At 41.6% G+C, this 25,807-nt stretch overlaps 1 protein-coding gene and 1 non-coding gene across 4 annotated transcripts in view; both read right to left on the bottom strand.

The window, feature by feature from the left end:
- Elapor1 (endosome-lysosome associated apoptosis and autophagy regulator 1) overlaps positions 1-25,807 on the bottom strand; it is an 84,695-nt gene that overhangs the window by 30,948 nt on the left and 27,940 nt on the right. For all 3 annotated transcript variants that reach the window (XM_048815103.1, XM_048815102.1, XM_015505121.2), the window contains exons 2-3: positions 7,904-8,024; positions 5,108-5,300 (exon numbers count right to left, since the gene is read on the bottom strand). In XM_048815103.1, the coding sequence (XP_048671060.1) occupies positions 5,108-5,300; positions 7,904-8,024 (314 nt within the window). The remainder of the gene's footprint in view (positions 1-5,107; positions 5,301-7,903; positions 8,025-25,807) is intronic.
- LOC125620348 lies at positions 13,993-14,095 on the bottom strand. The gene has a single exon (XR_007351950.1). It is a non-coding gene; the product is annotated as a small nucleolar RNA U13 (small nucleolar RNA).

Genomic DNA, 25,807 nt, shown 5'->3' with positions numbered 1-25,807 from the left:
TTCTCTTGCCCTCTTCCTGAAACGAACTTCCTCCTCCCTCCTTCCTCCCTCCCTCCCTCTACTTAATTTCTCCTGCTGATTTAGAATAAATGCCACTTAGTCTAAGAAGTCTTTCTTGATTCTGTTTCTGCTACACGTGTCTTAATTTTCTATTTCCCTTCTCCATAGCCATAATCCCATTCCACTTCAGTTATCTATAATATATTATCAACTATTTAAGGCCTATATAAAGGTATAATAAGCACACAAGTTCAGCACCTTGCTTAAGTAATACACACAGCAGAAGCCTCCGGGCACCCCTGGCCAGTCTCATCCCTTTTCCTCTAACATATCCCTTCCCCACTGCCAAGGGACCACTCTCCTGAATGTGGTACTTAACATCCCATGGAGTTCTTTATATGTGTCTCTACACGATATATCATATGATAGTATTTGGCTTGGTTTTAAACTTCACATAAATAGCATCATACCTCTATGCTCTGAAATGTACTTTTTGAGGGGAGAGTTTTAAAGTGAAACTCTCCCCCACTTTGTGTGTGTGTGTGTGTGTTGGAAATTGATCTCGGGACCTTGTACATCCTAAGCATGCATTCTTTTAAAAAATAATTTTTATAATAACTTAATTTAATTCATTTATTTAATGTGGTGCTGAGGATTAAACCCAGTGCCTGACATGTAATAGGGCAAGTGCTCTACCACTGAGCCACAACCCCAGCCTTCCCTAGCATGCATTCTACCACTGAGCTATGCTCCTGGCCCTTCTTTTCATTTTCATTACCATACAATAATCCCTTATATGATTCTACCATATTTATTTATTTCCTTACCATATTTATTACTGGCTAATGGACATTTAGATTGTTTCCAATCTTTTGTTCTTGTGCACACTCTACTATGAACATTCTTTTTTCTGTGTCCTTAGACACATGTCTGAGTGGGATGCTTGAGGGTAGAGCCTCCAACTTTCCCAGCTACTGCCACATTGTTCTCCAAAATGGTTGATCAATTTACACCCACCAGAAGTGTAAAAGAGTCCCTGCTGCTTCACATCCTCTCCAATTTGGACCTGTCAGACTAAAATTGTTGCCAATATGATGTCGTAGGAAATGAGCGCCTAACTGGGCTTTATCTCTTACTTCCTTGATTACTAATGAAGTTGAGCATCTTTTCTGAAGTTTATTTGCAATCCACATTTCCTCTTCTGCTCATACTTTAATTCCTCTTCAATTGTCTGTCTTCCTAGTTGGCCTGTAGATTCTCTGAGGGCAGTGACCAAACTTACCTGTGCACTAATGTATCCCCAGCATCAAGCGCTGGGCCTGGCACCTAGGGAGGACTAGGGGGGATTAAACAGAGGATATGAGGGAAGGGTGATCAAAGACAATCCCACTGTTTCACTGCTTTGTCTGAGACCAGCCCAAGTCTCCAACTGCTTAATAATGGCCAGTTAAAGGAAACTTAAACTAATCCACAGGGTTCCCTTGTGTCTGCCATAATAACAGGGCATATCAGGCTCTTCCGTGATCAGTATTACTCTCAAAACAGAAACAGAAACTGAGCTCATTCAAAATGCCCCAGCTAACCAAATGGCATTGATTCTCCTTGTTGAAAGAGACATTTAATGTGTTCCACAACATCAGCTATAAATAACTCCTGAGGTTTAATGAATAATTAAAAGGATGCCATAAGTGGGTTACATTTGCAAAATGCATCACAATTCTGATTTTTGTCTGAGTGGTCCCTGGTGAAGATATCTCACATTCAATAATAACAACATGTTTTGATTGATTTCTAGAGCCAGAGGCATTGCTCTAAATTCTTTTACATGTATCATTTCATTCTTACCATATTCTTTAAGAAGAGTACTATTTTTATCATAGTTTTTAGGAAGAGAAAACTGAGGGCAGAGGTGATCAGGAAACTTGCCTTAGGTCATTTAGCTGCCATCTGCACATGTTTTTCATTTTTAATGTTTATGGGGTTTTGTTTGTTTGTTTGTTTGTTTTTGGTACTGGGGATTGAACCCAGGGGTGCTGAGCTACATCTCAGCTCTTTATATTTTTCGTTTTGAGACAGGGTCTCTCTAAGTTACTGAGACTGACTTTGAACTTGTAATTTTCCTGCCTCAGCCTCCTGAGTAGCTGGGATAATAGGTATGCACTAGCATGTCCAATTTGTTTACCTTTTTTTAAAATATTTTTTTAGTTGTAGATGGACACATATCTTTATTTTTATTTATTTATGTTTATGTGGTGCTGAGGATCGAACCCAGGACCTCACGTGCGTGAGGTCAGTGCTCTACCACTGAGCTACAACCCCAGCTATCTTTTTAATGTCTACATCTATCTTTCCCTCAGTATTTGGTCTTCTGTCTCCTTCTTAACCACATATAACACCCTTTTTATTACTCCCCCTAACTCCTGCTCCCTCTTGCCTTCCTGGCTGCTGATGTCAGGCTGTTCCCAGCATTGCAGCCAGGAGACATCTACCCAGGAACCCTGTAGCCTCCCCACAAATCTCAGGCCTGCCACGGAGACCCTGTTCAGTTGGTCTCTTTTGTTCCCAATGATTTATTTTGGGTCCACTTTGTGCCAGACAGGGTTAGATGCTGAAGAGACACAGCAACAACCAAGCAGACCACATCCTCTCCCACTTGAAACTTATATTCTCTTCCAAGTTGAGGAGAGAAACTTAACTAATCATACTGTGCTAGATGTCATAAGAAGAATTACAAGGTGATGCAAGAATATGTAATATGAAGGGATTGGTTCTTTGAGGAAAGTGAGTTTTAGGCAGAGACATGAGGGGTAAGGAGGAGTCAGCTAAGGGACAGGAGGTGGAGAAGCTGTTCAAAGGCCCAGAGGAGGGGAGGAGCCAGGCTGCCAGTTTGCAAAAGAGAGAGAGAGAGTACTTGAGAGAGGCTGGGGAAATGGGCAGAAGGCAGAAGGCAGAGGGCAGAAGCCAGATGGACAGCGCCCCAAGAGCAATGGTTACAGAGGCACCAGGGTTTTGAGCAGGAAAATGCTGTAGTTAGATTTGTGTGTTAAAATCAATCTGGCTGCTGGATGGATGTGGCCTGGAGAAGGCAAGGAGTGGAAGCAGGAGACTAGCTGTGAGGTGTTGAGGCAGAGCAGGCAGGAGGTGACTAACTCTGGCTTGGGTTAGGCTGGAGGCAGTGGAGCAGGAGGTGACGCTGGCTTGGTTTAGGATGGAGGAGGCAGTGGGGCAGGAGGTGACTAACGCTGGCTTGGGTTAGGATGGAGGAGGCAGTGGGGCAGGAGGTGATGCTGGCTTGGGTTAGGCTGGAGGCAAGGGGACCGGATTCAGGTTGAACAGGACAGCCACTAGGGTTTTTGCTACCAGCTCAATTGTTGCCTTTCAAAACCTCTCCAGGTGGCCATTTCCTCTCCATTTATCCAGAGGAGAAACAACCTTTCCCTCCCTTCCAGGGATGTTGTGGGATGCCTTAAGATCCTGGCTCTGAACCCTGCAACCACAAGTTGGTATTGACCGGCCCACATTCTGCCTTGCTAGGAGGTAATGATTTCTGGATTCTCAGCACAGGCCCCAGAGAGAGGAGAAACGCTTCCTTTGCATGGGTAGGAACTGACTGAGCCAGGTTTGTACCTTGTCCAGGATCAAATGACATTCAGTCTTGGGATTCAGATAGGCATTGGTCTTCTGAATCCCACACGTTCTCTCTCTTTTTCTGGCTTGTATCCTCTCTGGCTCTGGCTCTTATTATCATGCTTATAATTTTAACACATAAAACTGAACTCTAAAATAACCAAAATTGGATTTTTGAATGTCCACCCTGTGGCTTATTTCTTCTGGGATATTTAAATACAGGCATGGGAAGCATTGCTCCCAGTTTTAGAAACTTAACTGCAACACAGTTCTTCAGTCCCTTTTATTCATTTCCTGGGTACAAGAAACTTCCCTTTTCTTTCCTCCCACATTTATTGTCAATATATTATTAAAATTTTATTTATTATTTATTTATTTATTTAATTATTTTGGTACTGGGAATTGAACCCGGGGGGCACTTTATCTCTGAGCTACATCCCTTTTTATTTTTTTTTTTATTTTGAAGCAGGGCCTCACTAAATTGCCTAGCCTGGCCCTGAACTTGCAATCCTCTTGCTTCAGCCTCCCAAGTCTCTGGGATTACACACATGTACCACCACATGCAGCTGTCCTTGTCAATATTTTTTAAAAAACAACGTATGATTGCTTTTTGCATCTTTGCAACACCTGCTCCTTTTACTCCCTAGTACCCACTTGCACATCATAAATATTACTTGGAGTTGGCAGGACGGGGTAGTCAACAATTTGGGAATGGGCTTGAGTTCCAGTTTTGCCAGTTGTGAGCTAGATAACACAGGTGGATCACTTAACCTCATTGAGCCTCCAGTTTCTCATCTCTGTAATGGGAACCATAATACCTATTTTCATGGGGTACCTGTGAGGATTATAGAAAATAATGTATGTGAAGCATCCAGCACAGTGTCTGGAACATTAAAGGCCCATATGAAATAAAAATCTAGCTGTCCAAGTATCCTGAGCTGACTCTTCAACTACTGGTCAATAGCATCATCTGAGTTAGAAAATTTTCTGGTCATTGGGGTCTCTCCAGTGGTTTGGAAGTCTCAGCCACCATGAACCAAAGCTCTAGTCCTACTCTATTCCCCCCAAATTCATTAACTCAGATTAGGCAGAACCAGTTTTAGAAGTTAGCATAAAAGCCAGGAAGGTATCCAATATGCTGCACATTGTGTTCCAGTCAAGTCAAGGAAGTTTACTGGCTGATCCAAACTTCCATAGTGGAAATCTGATTAGGTTTTTGTTTTAAATAGACTGAACCATTTGACCCTGTCCCCTTACTATCCCCTTTATTTCTTCATGTTTCTCATTGTCACAAATGCCTGCCAGTCACAGGTAAGCTTAAGAGTAGACTGAGGTGGCAGTCACCTCCAACAGTCCTGTGGGGACCTACTGCTGCCTTCCCCCTGGCAGCCTGGCTTCCTTCTCACCTCCTTCCTCCCTGCTGGGCCGAGGGTGCCCAGCAGCCTCTTCACCAAAGGGCATGGGGTGTGTGCAAACTCACAAAGTGCAGTTCTCAGTGGACTCTGCGCTGCTCTCATCCATCTCCATGTTGGCTGAGAGGCTGGCAAAGCCATGGGGCAGCTCATCCCACTCGTCGAACCGGATGCCCGTGCCAAGGGAGTAGCGGCCCTCAGCGCACGGCTTGCAGGACTGGTCCTTCATATCCAGAAACTCCCCGGCATTGCAAGAGAAGGCTGGAAAGCAGGGCAGGGGCAAAGGAGGGGTGGTGAGGTCACTGTGGCCCCTGGAGGGGTGGATGGGCTGAGGATATTCTAAAGGGAGCAGCGCAAGGTTGGGATCCTGGAGTTTGGCTCACTTAAGATTTAGGGACATGGCACATACTATGTGATACTATTTATATGCAACCCAGAAGAGGCAAAGTAATAGAGACAGAAAATGGACTTATGGTTGTTTGGGGGTGGGGGAAGGAGAAGGGGCCTGAGGAGAGATTGTCCATGAGATGAGTTTTCTTTTCATGATTAAAATGTTCCAAAATTAGGGTGGGGATGGTTGTCACAAGTATTCTAAAAGCCACCGAAATTTACCCTGTAAGGGATAAATTTTATGGTGTGTGAATTGTATCTCAATAAAGATGTTATTTTAAAAATAAAAAAGATTTAGGGTTGGGCAGGCTCTGACTTGCTGCAGGACTTTGGGCTCATTCCTGATAATCTTGATTCCTCTGGAGAGACACCTCAGCCATTCTGAGCATGCTTCAGGGAGGAGGATGCCGGCCCCTGATGGTAATACATGGTCCTTCAGCCTTGAATTTCCCCCTTCAGCCTCTGTCCTCTGTCTTTTCCTTTCTGGTTCTCCTGCTCCCATGTTAATTAAGATTCTTGAGACCTGTTAACTCAGTCATTGCAATTCCCTCATGACTAGGCCCCTGTTTCATATTTTTGCTTATTCTGGGGTCAAGGGTATCTTCCTAAAATGTTGTTTTTGTACTTTGTTTTCTCTCTCTCTCTCTCTCTCTTTTGTACTGGGGATTGAACCCAGGGGTGTTTGACCACTGAACTACATCCTCAGCCCTTTTTATTTATTTTGAGACAGGGTCTCACTAAGTTCCTGAGGCTGGCCTCAAACTTGGGGTCCTCCTGTCTCAGCCTTAGGAATTGCTGAGATGAGAGGTGTGTGCCACTGTGCCTGGCCTGTTTTCTTTTTTAAAATAATCAGGTACTCTTCCTACACTGATTACAGAATTAAGCTCTCAGCCTGGCACTCAGAATCTTCTCCTCCAGTTTCCCCAAAATCTATTGTTCCAGCCTGATCTCTCACTACAGACCTTTCTCCACTCCACCCTGGGTCCCAGGCTCTACCTTGAGCATATTGCTGATTCCACCTCCAAACTTTTGCTTCAATGGTCGTCCCAGCTGTTCCTCATCACTAAGCATCCATAATCCCCATTCTTCCTCACACTGTATTAACTCATTGCATTTTTCTGCCAGCCACTGGGCTCTGGGCTGATGGGGGTTGGCTGGCTCAGTATTGGCACAGACATCGCAGGAGCTTCATGAAGGTTTGCCCAAACAATGAATGGATGAATGACTGTCTGACTGTCTGCTGGAACCTGTGCTGTCACATGTGGTGTACTCATAGTGGTACTCCGACTGCAGGGACAGTGCCTTATTCATCTTTGTGGTTCACACAACACTGGAATGTCGTAGGGCTTACACATAGTAGGAGCTCACTGAGGTAACCTGAGTTAACTGAAGATGGTTCACTTGTTTCTGTTAATTACACCACACTTTTGCTCAGATCTCAGCAATATCCCTTCATAAATTTAACAAGTTGTTTACCTGCTGAACCAGCCAATGAGCTAAATTGACTTTTTAAGTCTCCTTTCCAACTCTTTGAATAATTCCTTAGTTCTAAAAATTTCTTAATTTTTATTGTTATTTCCCTGGTATTCCTAAAAGAACAGTTGAGGAGAAACAGCAACCAATTGTAGGGAAGTTGTCACTACAGAGGCAGGGCCAGGAGTTGCGGCAAGCCACTGCCTTCCTGATTACATAGTCAGATCCACAGTCAGGAAGAGTCTTTTTCCCAGAAGTGATGCCCAGTGCATTTTTAAGGTCTGTCTCTGCAGAAATTTATTGTCTCTGGCTTCCTTTTCAAGAATGAAAGCAATCAATGTTCCCTAAATGCCCGATTTTGGCTGGTGAGTATAGATTGAAGAGAAATGCACAGGCAAAAAGAAAATGAATGCTGACAAAAACCAAGTATCTGGGTGGCACATGGCTGGAATTGCTCATGCTGTGTCCACAGATGGTATTCTATTTATGTATCTATTTATTTATGATTCTGGGAATTGAACCCAGGGACACTCTACCACTGAGCTACATTTCCAGCCCTTTCTCTATATTTTTTTAAATAGCTTTTTTTTTTTTAGTTGTAGATGGACACAATACCTTTAATTACTTATTTTTATTCACATATACTAGGCGAGTGCTCTACCACTGAGCCACAACCCAGCCCCCTTTCTATATTTTGTATAGGGTCTACCTAAGTTTCCCAGGCTGGTCTTGAACTTGAGATCCTCCTACCTCAGCCTCTCGAGGAGCTGGGACTGATTTAAAAAATAATAATAAAAGATTCAGATGCCCAGTTTGCATCCATGAAATAACAGTTCTGTACCAATTTCAACAGCGTTAAGGACGGGGACTAACTAGGGGACAGATCTGATTCCTTAAGGCAATTGCACTATCAGGAGGAGCCTAGCTTGGATACAGGAGGCTTGGGACAAGAAGGTTACAGCTGAGCAGGAGGGAGGCCCTGAAACAGGAAGGTTGCTTACAGCACTCGGTGCCCTTGACGGGGTCAGGGAGACTGGTGCACAGGCCTGGGGTGTGCGGCACGGCGACCCTCCACCTGGAACCTGTGCTGTCACATGCGGTGTACTCATAGTGGTACTCCGACTGCAGGGGAGAGAACAGTGGGCAAAAGTGCATTAGCAGTAATCAAACATTAACAATTTTCTGCCCAGCATGAGGGTTGCTGACACTCACCATCACAGCAACAGCCTGGGAATTGCTGGCAGGAGCCAAGGCACTGTGGTGCCCAAATGTTGACGAAGCTCCTAAGAGAACTACAATAATGTGGGATCATTTCTTTCCACCCGGACATGATCTGGTCCTAAAAATACATTTTTTTGTGTGTTTATTTGCACTTTCTTTGCTATTGTGTATAAAATATCCTGATGGAGCAGAGGAACAAGGTAACAGAACAGGCTAGAAACAGGTGGGTTTTTTCTCATCCCAAACTGTAGAATTTATGAGCAAGGACATTCTAAATGCAAGGGCTGGTCCACAAAAAATTTACAAGGGATTGTTACACAAGCTGTATTTCTAGTTCCCTGTGTTTCTCTCTCCCCCCACCCCAGCCTAGAAAGACTATGAATTCCCACTTGCATAACGAAAATGTCACATTTGGCCCAGGCAGGTGATGTGCTTTCAGCATGTGAGCCTCTTCATGCTTAATTTCTCTGTGTAAGAGGAACTCCCTGTTTGGTTGCTTTACCTGAAGTAGAATTAACTCAATAGTAATAACAAAACAGTCAAACCAAGCATCAAAATAAAACAACAAAAAGCATATAATCAACGTGCCAAATGCCATTGAACATTTCTTACTTTTTAAAAATCTTGCAAAGAAACAAACAATGGTCCACAGAATTAATGATGACTTTTGTTCAGATAAGTATTTTATAGTCTGCACTTACCTTACCCCAAACTATACTCACAGCCATACTTGGTTTTGTTTTGTTTTTACATTTTTTTAGTTGTAGATAGACACAATTTTTAATTTTTTTTTTAGTTGTTGATAGACCTTTATTTTATTTATTTATACACAGTGCTGAGAATCGAACCCAGTGCCTCACATGTGCCAGGCAAGTATGCTACCACTGAGCCTCAGCCCCAGCCTTGGACACAATATCTTTATTTATTTATTTATGTGGCGCTCAGGATTGAACCCAGTGCCTCACACGTACAAGGCAGGCACTCTACCACTGAGCCCCAGCCCCAACCCCACAAAGCCATACTTTGTACTACTGTACCCATGAGAAAAATAGAATGAATGACCTCTTTCCACCCACATGAAAGCATGATTGTATAACATGCATAGATGTAAGAAACTGAGACAAAAATTGAGATGGTTTGGGCTGGGATTGTGGCTCAGTGGTAGAGCTCTCACCCAGCACGGGCGGGACCCGGGTTCGATCCTCAGCGCCACATAAAAATAAAGGCATTGTGTTGTGTCCATCTACATATAAAAAATAAATATTAAAAAAAGAGAGATGGTTTGAAGTTTTCTAATCTATTGTATCAGGTCCAAACAGAAGAAATATTGCATTTCTTCTGTTCTACGATTAACATTTTTTTTTCACATTTTACATCTATGAAATCAAAGTGTGTCTTATAATAGATACAGCAAGGAAGCACTGTCATATTTTAATGGATAGAGTCTTTCCTTTTTTTTTTTTTTTGATACATAAAAAGTGGTTTGCCTCATAAGCAGTGGCATCTCAGATGTTTTGTTTCTCATTTTGTGTTGGCAGAACCTTAGGATGAGGAGAAAACAATTTCAGCCTCCATTTTTATTTTCCTGTCTTATAAATATTCACCAAATACATACTGTATGGCTAATATGTAGAATTCTGAGCTGTGTTCAGTGGCTTGGGACAGCAACACATGAACTAATTGACCTTTGAGGTGAACTCAGGAGATTGGGGACCAGAGGAGGGGTACAGGAAGAACTGGGGCCTAACATTCAACCAGAATCTTTGGTTTTGAATTTATGTATGTATTTATATATGTATGCATGTATATTTTGGTACTGAGGATTGAACCCAGGTGCACTTTACCACTGAGCCACATCCCAAGCCCTTTACATTTTTAATTTCAAGATAGGTCTCGCTAAACTGTTGAGGCTGAACTTGAACTTGTGATCCTCTTGCCTCAAACTCCCAAATCTCTGGGATTACAGTGGTGTACCACCATACCCAGCTGGCTTTGGATTTAGATGTTGCTGTAACAGAAGAAAGACAGGACATCAGGATGGGAATGCTTTGTACCTTTGGGCTCCCAACTCCTTTTTCCTCTTAATTTCTGTATGTTCCTCATCTCAGAGGATGTGAAGGTTAAAAGGGGGAACTAAACAGATATTGATTCTAGTTCTAACAATACTTTCAAAGGGTCTTGCTGCAAGAATGAGGAATAGGTAAAACTCACAGTATGTAAGTTGAATGGACAATTAAGTGAAGGCAGAAAGAATTTGGTGTTCTGTCCGAGAACATAATTGTCCTGGTTGTTTATAGTGCTTTCATAGTTCCCAAACACCATCCTATCTGATCTTCACACCTCCCAAAAGGCAAGCAGAACAGGGTTTGACTCCTTCGAGAAAAACGGCTCTTGATGGGTGATTAGCTTGTCCAGCGTCACACAGCCTATAAGTCCCTGGGCTAGAACCCAGACCTCCCAACAGGAATCCTTCTCCACTTTCACAGGTCTGATCAAACACAAACTCACACTGGGCCAAATTTAACAGTCATGTCTAAAACATTAAATATGACTCTGTTGGTTATCTGCCAGCAGCAAGGCTAGGCTGGCTTCTGAGACCTGAGAATTGGTGTTAGAATATCTAACCTTGAACTAATAATTTTAGTTCACTCTAACTGCACTGAGTTAGGCCTCTGAAGGTGCATGGGCCAAGTTCATTCCTTTTCATTGGCTTTCATTTGGTGTCATTTGGGTGCCACTTGGGTGGGAGGTTTGCTGGGGAAATGGTGGTTCTGAGACTTAGAAAATTTCCATTTCAATGTGTGCTAATTTTTTTATGCCACTTGGGGATGTGCACACCATCCAAGGTTGCTGGCTTGCTGCAGCTGTTTCAAACCTGAACTATGCTTTGAAATCGTACCATTTAAAACAGAAACTTACATTCAATCAGGGAATAACTGGAAAGCTTCTGCAGTTATATTCAGTGTTCTATGAACAAATCAATTCCTTGACAGTACCTCAATTTACCCAGTGATCCACCTTTGAAAGAAAACAATCAGCATACTGCACAGATTCATGCAGGAGATACACAAACACATTCAGTGTGCATATATAGCACACAGTAACTTCTTCCCCACTGTGCACAAGTAGAATGACACATGTCCAAATCACAGTGTGAGACACAGCAGGCAGTGGGTGCTGCCTGTTCATCAGAGAAATAATAGAAGGATTTAAAAATGAAAGGTGGGAACCTTTAGTTAATCCATACTCCTCTAGCATCATCTAGCCACGTAAAACTCATGGGCACCTAATAAAGAGGAGGAAAAGATCCTGAAGTTGGAATCTGCTCTGCCTAATACTGAGCTATCTGTTGGTAACACTGATCTTACAGCTTCAGAAGAATTATTCAGACCCACAATATTTTTAATCCTTCCTATCTAGGTATTAAATGGACCATGGAAAAATAAAACTGCCAAGTCAGGATGATACGTAAATGGAATTCTGTCCTTCTTTCTACCACCCCAATTATTTCAAAATAACATGCCTTAGTTTAAAAAAAAATGATTATCAGAGTAACAGAGAAGAGAGTAGAGATTGACAGTAATCTATAAGAGTTAGATGCTAGAGAGGATTTGATTGCCATCACTGTGGATGGATGAGGTTTAAACTAGTGAGCTGGTGACAAAGTCTTATGGTCCACAATAGAGGTGGTGGATGGCCATAAGGACTGGGGATGCCTTTTTGGTGTGTCCTAAGTAAACAGGAAAGTTAGAAGTGACCCCGCTACCCTATTACCATTACATGTGCTCAACTTCTCTAAGCCACAGTTGCTTCTTGGGAAAAAAGAAATATACAAATACCTGCTCCATAGGCAGAACTGCTGTACACAGTTGTAAGGGCTATTCCCAAGGTTTCCTAGCTCAGGGCATAAGTCCAGGTTGTGGTGTGCCTCACTGTGGGATTGCACCTGCCTAGACAGGGTTGTCTTTTTCTCCATGTGCACTAGATTAGCTGTAAGCATAATTAAGATGAGATAGGTCAAGCACTTAGCACAACAGGTTTTTTAATTTTCAAAACAAATCAATGAGATAAATACTATTATTGTACTGTGTGTGTGTGTGTGTGTGTGTGTGTGTTTTGCTGGGCATTGAATCCAGGGCCTCACATGTACTAGGCAAGCACTCTACTCTGGGTTACACTCCAGCTCCTTATTTTACAATTTTATAGATAAGAAAGCTGAGACCTTGAGAAATGAAATCACTTGCTCAAGGTCACATAGTCATGGGATTGCCAAGCCAGGATTGGACCCAGGTTATTGGACCCAAGTCATCAGGGTCTTTGTTCAAGTGTGCTGGTATTTGAAAACAGCCAGCATAGGCCTGTTTTACTCTCACAGAGTGTGTCTGGGATTAAATTCTGGCTCTCAAACTGCTAGAAATATTACAAGGAAAGCCAAGCATGTGTGTGTGTGTGTGTGTGTGTGTGTGTGTGTGTGTATATATATATATATATATATATATATATATATATATANCTTAACCACTGAGGCACATCCCCAGCCCTTTTTTGTATTTTATTTAGAGACAGGGTCTCACTGAGTTGCTTAGTGCCTTGCTGTTGCTGAGGCTGGTTTGAACCCGCAATCCTCCTGCCTCAGCCTCCAAAGCCACTGGGATTACAGGCATGCGCCACTGTGCCCGGCTTTTCCAATGTTTTAATGCCAGGTTCCCCATAAATGTGTATTGTGTGCTGGGTGAGGGACTGCCTCAGATAACTACTTTTAAGATCTTGATTATTTCTCTGTACAGATGCATTTTAATATATATATATTTTTTTGCAGTGCTGGGGATGGAACCCAGGGCCCTGCATGTGCTAGGCAAGTGTTCTACCACTGAGCTACCACTCCAACCTTGCATGTGCCTCCTTAAAAACAAATTGAAAGGCTGGGGATGTAGCTCAGTGGTAGAGCATGTGATTGGCATGTACAAGACCCTGGGTTTGATCTCTACCATCATAAATAAATAAATAAATACAAAGTAAAGATCATATGGCATATAGTTTTTTTATTCTGATTCTTTCTCATTTATTTTTAGGTTTAAAATTAAATGAGAGCTCAGAGAGGTGGTGCACACCTGTAATCCAAGTTAGTCAGGAGGCCAAGGCAGGAGGATTGCAAGTTCAAGGCCAGTTCGAGAACTTAGAAAGACCCTGTCTCAAAATAAAAAAATTAACAGGGCTGGGGATGTGGCTCAGTGGTAAAGCACCCCTAGGTTCAATCCCCAGTACCAACCAAACAAAACAAAAACCCACAATACACTTTCCCATGTCTTTAGTGGTTGCGCCATAGTTTTTTTTTTTTTTCTTTTCTTTTTTAAACCATTCTCCTATTGATGAACACTCAGTTTTCCTTATTTTAAATTGTACTCCAGTGACACTCCCTCTGTGTCTGTGATTGTTTCCTTTGGATAGAATCCCAGAAATGGAATTACTGGGTTTTAAAGTATGAGTTTCTTTAAGACTCTTGGTCAGGAAGGGGGATTTATAAGAGAAAACAGACATCCCTAAGTCTTTAGGGATATAACTTTTTATTATGGTGAATTTCAAATACATATTTTTTAAAAAACAAAATAGCATAATAAGCCCCACGGACACATCACCCAGCATTAATACTTACCCATTTCTGTTCTTATTTCATCCACTTTACAGACTCCCCATTAATTCATACTCACTCTCCTCCCTTGAAAGTATTTTAAATAATTATTATTTAAAATACAATATAATTTAATATTATCTTAAGTAGTTCTCATTTTTCTTCTCAGGTAAAGTTGAGATACATTGAAATGCACAAATCTTAACATACAATTTTAAGGAATGGAAACACTTTTTTTCACGTCAGGCAGGTAATATGCCATGTGGTAACAAGGCTCAGAGGGAAGCGCATCCCACACAACAGTGTGAGCACCTGGTCATCTTGCTCATGACCCGAAAAGGATGGAAATGCTTTTAAAACATTAACAGGGCTCAGAGTAGCCACCCAGAGACTTGGCAAAGGAGGGGTGATTCTGTTTCTACTATCCCCCAGGGAGAATCCAGAGCCAGACAGGTGTCACCCACTCTGAGTCTTCAAACCACAGAACCATGGCTGCATACAGTCACAACCACCTAGAGAAGCAGGTCGACACTGGCTTGGGTTTGTCTTGGCTGGGTGTTCAAGAAACAGGTTCTTAAATAAACCCAGGTTTTGACAAGAGCCAACTGTGACTAGAGGCCTGGGGAGCTGGGGAAGGCACCTCCAGCTCCTATCCTCAGTCTCATCTCCCTTCTTCTCTCACAGTCCCTTGCCAGAAGATCCTTCTGGAAGAATATGGAGGTAGGGGCAAATGCCACTGAGCTGGGGACAGCAGGTCAATAGGTAGTAGCTGACTCAGTAGCAAGTGCTTCTTTGTTATTTTTGGCATTCTCCCCAGAGTCCCCCCACTGCCGGGGAGAGACCAGCCTTTGTTGCAAAGTAGGAATGCGATCCACTTGGCACTGGGAACATGAAAATTGCAGAGAAATGTCAGAGTATGAAACATCAGTCCCCCAGGTAAGACTTTCAAACAATCCAAACACTCCTATAAGAGTTTCCCAAACTCCTGTTCTTTGTTCTTTTTTGCATTAGTAGGTCCCAACTTGGGATTGGGTACACACTCTGAGGCACAGCGACCTGACCTGACTTGTCCATTGTGAAGGGAAGGGGCAGGAGGAAGACCTTTCCTATTGTTCTTCAGCTGGTCAGACCACAGCCCAGCCTGTGGGCAGCCAGCTCCCTGCAGTCTCCCTCCCTCCTCCTCACCCTCTGAGAACTGCTGGCCTAGAGCTATGTCTCCTGGGTCCTACGGCCTGACATACCAACTCCAGCCCTCTGATGATGTTGACTGATGATCTGTCTGATCATCAGAACTGCCTGGAGATCATGTTAAAAGCACACATTCCTTGGCTCTACCCTCAAAACTCTGATTCTCCTCTACATCTTCTTCCCTTACTCCCTCACTGAAACTCAGTTTTATATGGCTCAAGCTTATATTCCATTTGGAAGTAAATCCAATAGACAAACTTCTTATAAAACCAGATTCTTAACTTATGGTCCACAAACCACTTCCCCCATACAACAGGATGCAGAGTTTTAGGCATGTATATATTTTTGGACAGCAGGTCCATAGTTTTCATTATATCCTCTAAGAAGTCTGTTATCTCCCTCTTCCCTATACACACACACACACACACACACACACAGAGCAAAATGTGCCATAGTGGATTAGTAATTTTAAAATAGCCTAATATTTTACAAAATCAAGAGTGTTCACATTTTAACAAGGTAACTGAAATACTTGTTAAAGCAGTGATTTTCAAATTATGCTCCAAGGGTTTAGAAAGACTGCCCCCAAAGAATGGGAATAGAGAGTTATCCTTTTAATGGAGTAACATTTATTTTCAAATTTCTTTTACATATGTATGTCAAAATATACTCTCCTGTCAGTATATCTAAAAAGAACAAATTAAAAAAATTCAAATCTCTTTTACATGTTTATGTTTCTAAGTTAATTTTTTTTTTTTTTGGACCACACCAAAAGTTTCACACACCAAAAAAGTTAAAATGCCAGAGTTTTGAATGCAGGAGATGCTAAAGGTGGAACTGCAGGCATTGAGACAGGGGCAAGGATGCCTTATGGACTTTCCTTTAAGCAATCCACACAGAGTCATTTCTTCTACCTACAAGTAAGACCTCTTCTGCAAAACAGGCAACAGACCCAGCAGTGGCCCAGCCCTGGATGACTGTCCTCTGTTTTCCACTTTGCCTAGCAATATGGTACCAGGAAAACTAGGGCTCCCAGACTTAAGGAGTCTACATTGACTCTTCTCTCAGCGTATTCTATTCCAACTTCCATTTTGACCATCACCCAGCAGACATAGCTCCCAGTCACCCTGTGGACACATCACACAAAGCAGATATGGGGGCTGCACAGAGCTTGGATGAGTAGCACCACCACACTCTAGGCCAGGCCAGACCCTGTCCCTGATGTCTAACCTGTCTGTAACTTAAACTGCCTGTCCATTAGGGCCAGAGCATTGGCCCAGAGGCTCTAGGAAGACACTGGGCAGTCTAGTGAGGGAGACAGCTCTGGTGTGATAACCAAAGCCACCACAGTAAGCAGCTTTGAACGCCCACAAGCCAGGCTCTGGGATGGTACTATGTGCATCTCTTCCTTCAGCCTTCACAAGACCCCCTAAAGTCTTGCTGATACTATCTCCATTGCCTTGACCTCTCTGTACACAGCCACAATCTGCTCTCCTTCGTCCCACTAAATTATGACCCCTCAAATCCAGAATGACTTTTCTCCCACAGCACTTCCCACCTTCAAACACACTTTATTACTTAGTTGTTTACCATATTTATTGTCTATTTCTGCCCCATCCCCATCCCAAATCTATATGAACATGGCTCTACAGGCACCTGGCACCGTAAGCTCTATACGAACACAGACCTTTGTTTTTATTCATGGATGTAACCCAAATGGCAGAACAGTGCCTGACACCATTGCTGTGCATGAGTATTTGCTGAAAGACTGAATGGTGGAAGAGGACGTGGCCCTAGAGCAGCTCTGGAGCTGTGCAAGGTGCAGGGATTAGAGCCAAAAGTCTGGACCCTTTCTTGTCCTTCTACCAGCACTACATGATCATGGGTCAGTCATAGACCTCCCCTCTCCATAAATCAGAGATGCAATGCCCTGTTAAAATGCTGAGACAGACCCCACCCACCCCCACAAGTAAGCAACACCAATCTCTCAGGATAATTAGGAAAGCTCTTCGTGAAGTGGTTTAAAACAAAACAAACAAACAAACAACAACAACAACAAAAAAAACCCAGCTACTGCTAAGAACCGCCTGAAGAGGAACCCCGGCATACTCTCCTGTTTCTGGGCGAGAGACCCGGACTGAAAGGAGCCCCACTGGCATTCCTGGCCTAACAGAGACAACCCTCTGCAGCAAGACCCTCCTCGATTTTCTGCTTGACGTTCCAGCCTGCCCTGATTCTCCCTCTTCTCCAATCTGTGTCTTCTCATACATATGGAACAACATCTGTTCTTTTTCCATTTCTTCTCTCCCAGCAACTCCCCAAAGCTAATCTCTTCAAGACAAAGGCTGGTCGCTGACATTTATGGCCTTCAGTAACTGCAGCTAGACCATCGGGTGCAGAGGGTTTTTCAGTATTGTAATATCCCTAGGACTGAAAAGGCTTTGTCACTAAGAAACGAAATGCCCCTTTATAAATCCCAATCCCTTCCTGATAGGTGGAAGCAGGGTACACACGTCTGTCCACAAGGCTGGGCTTTATGAGAGTGTATTTCAGAGATGTGCTTCTCTTGCTTTTTAATGAGATCAAAATGTTCCATTAAATTGTTTTCACCTGAGTTTTTAATCAGACCAGTCAGAATGAGGCCAACAAGGGCCTGGCCAGTGCAGACCTCTCCAAGGACACGGTTTGCCTAGATGTGTCAGTTGCTTAGGATGGAGAACATGAGCCTGGAGAATGGACTTCCACACTGTCAACCAGGGCAACAGAGGGGATTCTTTAACTCTGCTGGAGCAAATATATCTGAGCAGCTGCAACACCACAATCTCCTAGAATATGGTTTCTCACACTAGAGTCCCTAGACCCTTGAGAGTTCCCATATGTGCTCTTAAGAGTCCTCAAGTTCTCTAAATTAAAAAAAAAAAAAAAAAAGACTTTATTTTTTGGAGCAGTCTTAAGAGCACCACAAAACTCAGCAGACAGTACAGAGAATTCCCATGTATCCCCTCCCCAACAAAGAGCCTCCCCAACATTGGCATTCCCCCAAGAGAGACACACTTGATGAACCTACACAGATGGATCATATCACCCAGTGTTCACTATTTACCACTCTTGGCACTGTGTACCCTATGGATTTAGGCAGATATATAATGACATGAACCCACCATTGTAGTATCCTACAGAGTGGTTTAGCTGCCCTAAAAATCCTATGTGCTCCACCTATCCACTGGCAACCACTGATTCTTTTCCTGTCTCCATGGGTTTCCAGAATATCATACAGTTGGAAACATATAGTATATTGCCTTTTCAAATTGTCTTCTTTCATTTGGTAGTACATATTCAAGTTCCTCCCCGCCCCACATCTTTTCATGGCTGGATAGCTCATTTTGAAATTTTAATATTCTGTTATCATTGATGTTATTCTTTTTTTTTTTTTTTGGACTGGGGATTGAATCCAGAAGTACTTAAACACTGAGCCACATTCCCAGCCCTTTATTTGTATTTTATTCAGACACAAGGTCTTGCTGAGTTGCTTAGGGCCTCCCTAAATTGCTGAGGCTGGCTTTGAACTCATGATCCTCCTGCCTCAGCCTCCCAAGCTGCTAGGATTGTAAATGTGTACCACTGCATCCAGCTTATTGATGTTATTCTTTTTTTTTTTAAGTTCTAATCAGTTTTACATGACAATAGAAAGCTCTTTGATTCACTGTACATAAATGGAGCAGAATTTTTTGCTTCTCTGGTTGTACATGAAGTAGAGTCACACCATTCATACAATCATACACGTACCTAGGGTAATGATGTCCATCTCATTCCACCATCTTTCCTACCCCTGCCCCTCCTTCAGCTCATCCAAAGTTCCTCCACTCATCCCATCCACCCCCCCATTATGGATTAGCATCCACTTATTAGAGAAAACATTCAGCCCCTGGTTTTTGAGGATTGGCTTATTTCACTTAGCATAATGTTCTCCAACCCCATCCACTTACCTGCAAATACCATAATTTTATTCTCTTTTAATGCTGAGTAATATTACATTGTGTATATGTTTCACAGTTTCTTTATCCATTCATCCTTGATGTTATTCTTAAAAATTAATGAAACACTGGGTGTGCAACTCAGTGGTAGAGTGCCTGCCTAGCATGCACAAGGCCCTGGGTTCCATCCCCAGCACTTAAAAAATTGGTTTGGATATATCTGAGTAATCTGGATGACCACCTTCCCTCAAGAACAGCTGTGAGATTCCAGGCCTTTGTGCTGACATCTGCTGTCTCACCTACTGTGGCACAATTCTTTCACATTCCTCCCATAGAAGAGTGGAGTCCACTCTTACACTCTTGAATCTGGGCAAGATTGTGACAAAGACCATTTGGAAAAATATAGTGGAAATGACACTATGTGACTGCCAAGTCTAGATCATAAAGAGTCACTTGGCTTCCACTCAAAAATGCATCTAAACATGGATTCATTTTCTGTCTCACCTGAGGTGCTTCATTTTTTAATCTAATGATTAATGTTTTTAATTAATTCTGAAATTTTCTTAAACAGTCTCTCTCTGAATATTGTTTATCCTGCTTTTGTTATATAGTCTCTCTCTCTCTTATATTCTCTCTCTCTCTCTCAATCTCCTTAGATGTAAGTTGGACCATTTAATTCTATTTTCTAGGTATCTTAAATTCTTTACTTTTTAAATTTTTCTTTTTAGTTGTCAATGGACTATTTATTTATTTATTTATTTATTTATATTCAGTGCTGAGGATCAAACCCAGGGCCTCACACATGCCAGATAAGTGCTCTACCACTGAGCCACAACATCAGGCCCTCTTAAATTCTTATTTTCTATCTCTGCACAGCATTCTGAGTAATTATCTCTTCATCTCTGACAGATCTGCATATTTAACTTCAATATTTTTTATTATTAGTTGTTCAAAACATTACAAAGCTCTTGACATATCATATTTCATACATTTGATTCAAGCAGATTATGAACTCCCATTTTTACCCCGTATACATATTGCAGATTCACATCGGTTACACATCCACTTTTTTACATACTGCCATTAACTTCAATATTGATTTTTAGATTTCAGTGAATATCATCTTAGTTTATTTTGCTGCTACAACACAATACCTGAGATGGGGTAAGTTGTAAAGAAAACAGAAATTTATTTTCTCTCAGATGTGGAAGCGGATAAGTCCAAGATCAAGACACCAGCATTTGGTGTGTGGTTAGAGCCTTCTCATTGTCCTGAACTTTGCAGAAGAGGGAAAAGCAAGAAAGGGACCAACTACTTTCATCACTCCCCTTCCTAATCTATTCAGGAGGGAGGAGCTCTCATGACCCAATCACCCCTTAAAAGCCCTACTTCTTAATACCATCTCATTGGCAATAACTGGATTTTGGAGGGAGTGCATTCAAACCATTGCAAATATATATGTTTTCTTTCCAGAAATTGATTCTTAAAGCAAGCAGTACCCATAAAAGACAAAGTACCCATAAAAATACTAAATTACAGATAGTCCCTGACTTCATGAAGATTTGACTTAAGATTTTTCAGTTCCACAACACGGTGAAAGGCAGACGCACTCAGTAGAAACTGCACTTCAAACTTTGAATTTTTATCTTTTCCTGGGTTAGCAATATGGATAAAATAACCTCTTCTATGCTAGGTGGTGCAGTAATCATGGTTCCTGGTCATCCACTATCACAGGAGAATACCTAATAGTCTACAGTGGCTGTGTCACTATGATGGGAAGTTAGGCATATTAAATGCATTTTCAACTTTCAATATATTAATATTCAACTTATTAAGGGTTTATTGGGACATAACCATGTTGCAAATCAAGGAGCAACTGTATACTAACAGGAAACTTCTCCACAATGCAACGGTATTCAGAAGACCATGGAAAATACATCCAAAGTATATATAGAGAGACCAATCCTAGAAATCTATTTCCAAGAAAATTATTCAAGAGTGAATGCAAAAAAGTCAAAGTTTGTGCTTTAGCATCTTCAATCTACCCACCACTTCTCAAAACATTACCTTAGGTAATTCATCTTCCCTCCCAAAAATATTGGCTCCCAATAATCCTGAAGATTATATTCCAGGCCAGGTGCAATGGTGCGCACCTGTAATCCTAGTGACTCTGCAAACTGAAGCGGGAGGATTGCAAGTTCAAAGCCAACCTTAGCAACTTAGCACGGTCCTAAGCAACTTAGCAAGACCCTGTCTCAAAATAAAAAATGAAAAAGGCTGTGATAGAGTGCCCCTGGGTTCAAACTCCAGTACCAAAAAAAAAAAAAAGTTACATTCCAATTTTACAGACAACTGAACCTCACTTTACCTTTTTAAAAAATTGAGACATAGGGCTGGGGCTGTAGCTCAGTGGCAGAGCACTTGCCTAGCATGTGTGAGGCACTGGATTCAATCCTCAGCACTACATAAAAATAAACAAATAAAATAAAGGCATTCTGTCCATCTACAACTACAAAATTTTTTTTAAAAAATTGATACATAAACCACAAACTCCAAAATTCACCCTTTTAAGTTGTATAATTTAGTGGATTTTAGTATAATCACAAAGTTGTAAAACATTATCATTATCTGATTCCATAATATTTTTATCCCTCTCCCCCCCCAAAATGAAGCACCATTAGCAGTTCCTCTCATTTTACCCTCCCCACAGCCCTTAGCAACCACAAATATTTTCCATCTTGATGGATTTACATATTGTAGATATTCATATAAATGGAATCCTATAATATGTGGTTTTTTGCATCTGGCTTCTTTTACTCAGTGTAATGTTTCCAAGAGTCGTTCATATCATAGCACGTATCAATACTATTTTTTTCTTCTTTTAAAAATTTGTTCTCATTAGTTATTCATGACAGCAGAATGCATTTCGATTCTTTGTACATAAATGGAGCACAACTTTTCATTTCTCTGGCTGTACACAATGTAGAGTTGCACCATATGTTCAGTCATACATGTACCTAGGGTAATTATATCCATCTCATTCCACCATCTTTCCTGTCCCTATGTCCCCTCGCCTTCTCTCCCTCCCCTTTGCCTCATCAAAATTTATTGATACTTAATTCCTTTTCACAGCTAAGTAACATCACATTGTATAAGTATACCACCTTTTACTTATCCATCCTTCAGTTAATGGACATTTGGATTATTTCCACTTTTTGGCTATTATGAATAATTCTGCTGTGAACAATCATGTACAAATGTTTGTGTGAACACATTCTTTCAGTTCTCCTGAGAATATACCTAGAGATGGGTATGCTGGGTCATACGGTGGTTCTGGGTTTGACCTTCTGAGGAACTTCCCAACTGTTTTCCTTAGCTGCAGCACCATTTTATATTTCCATCAGTAACATATGGAGGTTCCGATTTCTCTGCATCCTCACCAAAGCTTCTTATCTGTCTTTATAGCCACACTCACAATTTACTTTGCCTTTTAAACATATCCTCCATGACTCCCTCAGGACCGCAGCTGTGGGCTGGAGTCCACCTGTACGCACTCTCAAGGGTTGATGAGACTCCACGCTCAGTGACATGAGAACTTGAAATGGACTATGATAGGAATATTTACCCCTTGAAAATGAGCAAACACAATAAAGCAGGGCTTCCCTTCACCTCCCCAGGGAGCCAGCTGTTAAATATCTAACAGCACTACACAGCAGGATCCATTTACTCCTAACTCCAAAGTTCTCTTGGATTTGCTGTTTTCTTCAGCTTCTACCTGTACATCTTCTAGTTCAGTTAGACTTTCATAAAGTTCCATTCAACTCTCTTACACACAGCTACGTCACAGTTTCAATTGTGGGGACTCAGGATCCCCAGTTTATATCATAAGCTCAGCCCTTAATCTTGAGCTCCAAGTCCTTTCCTCTAACTGCTTACGGAGAACCTCAAACTAAACAGTTGAAATATAGTTTTCCAGGGCTGGACACAGTAGTACCTGGAAGGTTAAAATAGGAAGATTGTAAATTTGAATGCCAGTCTCAAAATAAAAATTTGGATTTAGCTGGGGATTTAGCTCACTGGTAGAGCACTTGCCTAGTGTGTATGAGGCCCTGGTTCAATCCCTAGTACTTAAAAAAAAAAAAAGGATATCACACACACATGTAAAATAGATTTCTCTGGCTGAGAATGTAGTTCAGCAGAGTAGAGTATTGCCTAGCATGTACAGGACCTGGGTTCCAGCATCACAAACAAACAAACAAAAAATTAATTAAATTTAAAAATATTTCTCTGGCTGGGGTTGTGGCTCAGTGGTAGAGTGCTGGCCTAGCACGTGCGAGGCCCTGGGTTCGATCCTCAGCACCACACAAAAATAAATAAAATAGAGATAATATTGTGTCCAACTAAAAAAATAAATATTTAAAAAAATATATTTCTCAACTGCTTTTGCCACTGGTGTTCCATATCTAAAGAAATGGTAATATTATTCACTTTGAATTGGTGATACAGGTTCTTCAGGGTCTTTCAATAATACTTTCAATAATTTTATCTGCTAGCAATTTACATCTGAATGATAATAAGTAATGTTTATATTTTTATAAATGTATATTTATTTGATGTTTTATAAGATATAAAATGCATTTGAACTGTGTAAGTATTTAGTTTCACTTATTTCTTTATAGCTTTTCAAAAATTCTAAACATGTAAAAATAAATAAATAAATTATTAGTCATGGCAATTTCCTTCCGCTCTGATAGTGAAACACTTTGCTCGTCACCTCCTCAAGCCAGGAGCCACATCCTTGACGCCTCTCCTGTTGGCCCCATGTATAATCACCAAGACCTATTTTCTACCTCTAAAATCTCTCTCAGATCAGTCCACCTCCTTCCAATCCACCCTCTGGGCTGCAGCCAGAGAGATGGCCTGAAATGAAAATCAGGTTGTCACAGCCCGACAGTGACCCTCAGGCTCAAGGGCCAGGCTCCTCCCCTGCAAGGTTGACAAGGCCTTCATTTCTTCCTCCGTGTTTACTTCTCCAATCTTTTTCTTTATTCCAACCCTATGCCCATACATAACAATTTGTGATGTTGCCATTTCACCTCAGAGCAGTTCAACTAAAAATATTTACTATGTAGATAGTGAGGGGACACAAATATGATCCTTACTATCCCAGCATATATGGGGCCAATATGTACAGCTGTGAGGACTGTGTACTGCACAACCCCTGGGAGTGAATTTATAAGACACTAACTATCCTATAAGATAAATACAAAATAAAAATGTTATAATATGCATAACACAACATGCTTTTTCTTTTCAGTGCTGGGGATTAAACATAGGGCCTTCTGCACACTGGGGCAGGTGCTCTTCCACTGAGCTACTACAACCCCAGCCCATGCTTTTAGAATTTTAAAAGGTGATTACCTCAATGTCTCCTAGTGTCCTTGTCACCTGTAATCCATATCTACAACCTTCCTTTATCTGGCTTAAAACCCAACAACTCTCACCCCAACATGAATATAGTCAGGCATAACATAATATTTCAATCCATGATGGACCACATGTGATAGTGGTCCCCCCTCCTCAAGGTTATAAAACAGCTGAAACATTCTTATTGCCTAGTGACATCATAGCCATCAAACTCCGGTTTCATTCTACCAGAGAGGGGTACCATTATCTCCTCTTCCATGTACCCCCAGTATCAATAGGGTGCCTCAGGAGTGCGTGTTCAATACAAACCAATTTCAGGGCTTAGTTGGAAGGCGGCAGGGGCTACTTCTGGAAGAACTAAGAGGCTGGAGATGGGGGTGGGAGGGACACTTACTTTTCACTCTCTACCCCTTAGACTTTTTTTATTAGATCTTAGTAAATGTTCTATTTCTAACTTTCCTAGGTATTATTAAATGTTTACTTTTTAAACTAATAGTGGAATACCTTTTTAAATTTTTTTTTAGTTGTAGATGGACACAGTACCTTTATTTTATTTATTTATTTATTGTTATGTGGTGCTGAGAATGGAACCCAGTGCCTCACACAGACTACGCAAGTGCTCCACCACTAAGCTACACCCCACCCTCTTATACTTTTTGAATTGACTTCCATGTGGATGAATTACCTGTCCCCCAACTTTTTAAAATCAAGTATTAAAAATCTTAATGTCTCTCTCATGGAGATTTTAAAAATTAACTTCTTCTTCTTGTTTTTTTGTGTGCTGGGAATGGAACCCAGGGTGCTTCACCACTGAGTTACACCAAGCCCCTTTTTGTCTTTTATTTTAAACAGGATCATGCTAAACTGCTGAGGCTCACCTTGAACTTGGAATCCTCCTGCCTCTGACTGGAATTATAGTTGTGCACCACAGTGCCTGGCTAGAGAGAAGATTCTTGGCAGAATTTTCAGAGCTGGGAATTCGGGAAGGAGGCTGAAACAGCATTTTACCACCCTGGTCAGGAGCTGATACTGAGTTGATACTGCCCTGTGTTTCTCAGATGACTGACCTGTGAGGGTAATGTTCTTTAAAGGGAAAATTGGAAAATCAGAAAGTCCTAACCTGCTGGTGAAGAGAGGGTGTGTCATCACTAAAGAAAAGGGGACAATAAAACACTAGGTCTCTGAATTCCCCCTTTTTGTGCCCTAAAACCTAGGAACAATAAAAGCAATCCCAGGCTGAAGGTCTATATACTTATTATCTTAAAGGAGAATGGCTTTCTCTTATGCATAGGGGAACCAGGGCAAGTTAATGCAATCTGTAGATAGCTACTTTCTTACGTGTACACCAGGCAGATGCTCCTTGGGACAAGAAAACTAAGCAAGCTAATGTTGATGATGTCACTGCTTCTTCAGCCTTAACATATAAAACCCCACTGTGAGTGGAGACAGGTGCAGAACTGAGGGCA

Source organism: Marmota marmota, unplaced genomic scaffold (genome assembly GCF_001458135.2).
Source record: "Marmota marmota marmota unplaced genomic scaffold, marMar, whole genome shotgun sequence".
NCBI lineage: Eukaryota > Metazoa > Chordata > Mammalia > Rodentia > Sciuridae > Marmota > Marmota marmota.
Note: the sequence above shows the minus strand (reverse complement) of the source record. Positions and strands in the feature narration are given on the sequence as shown.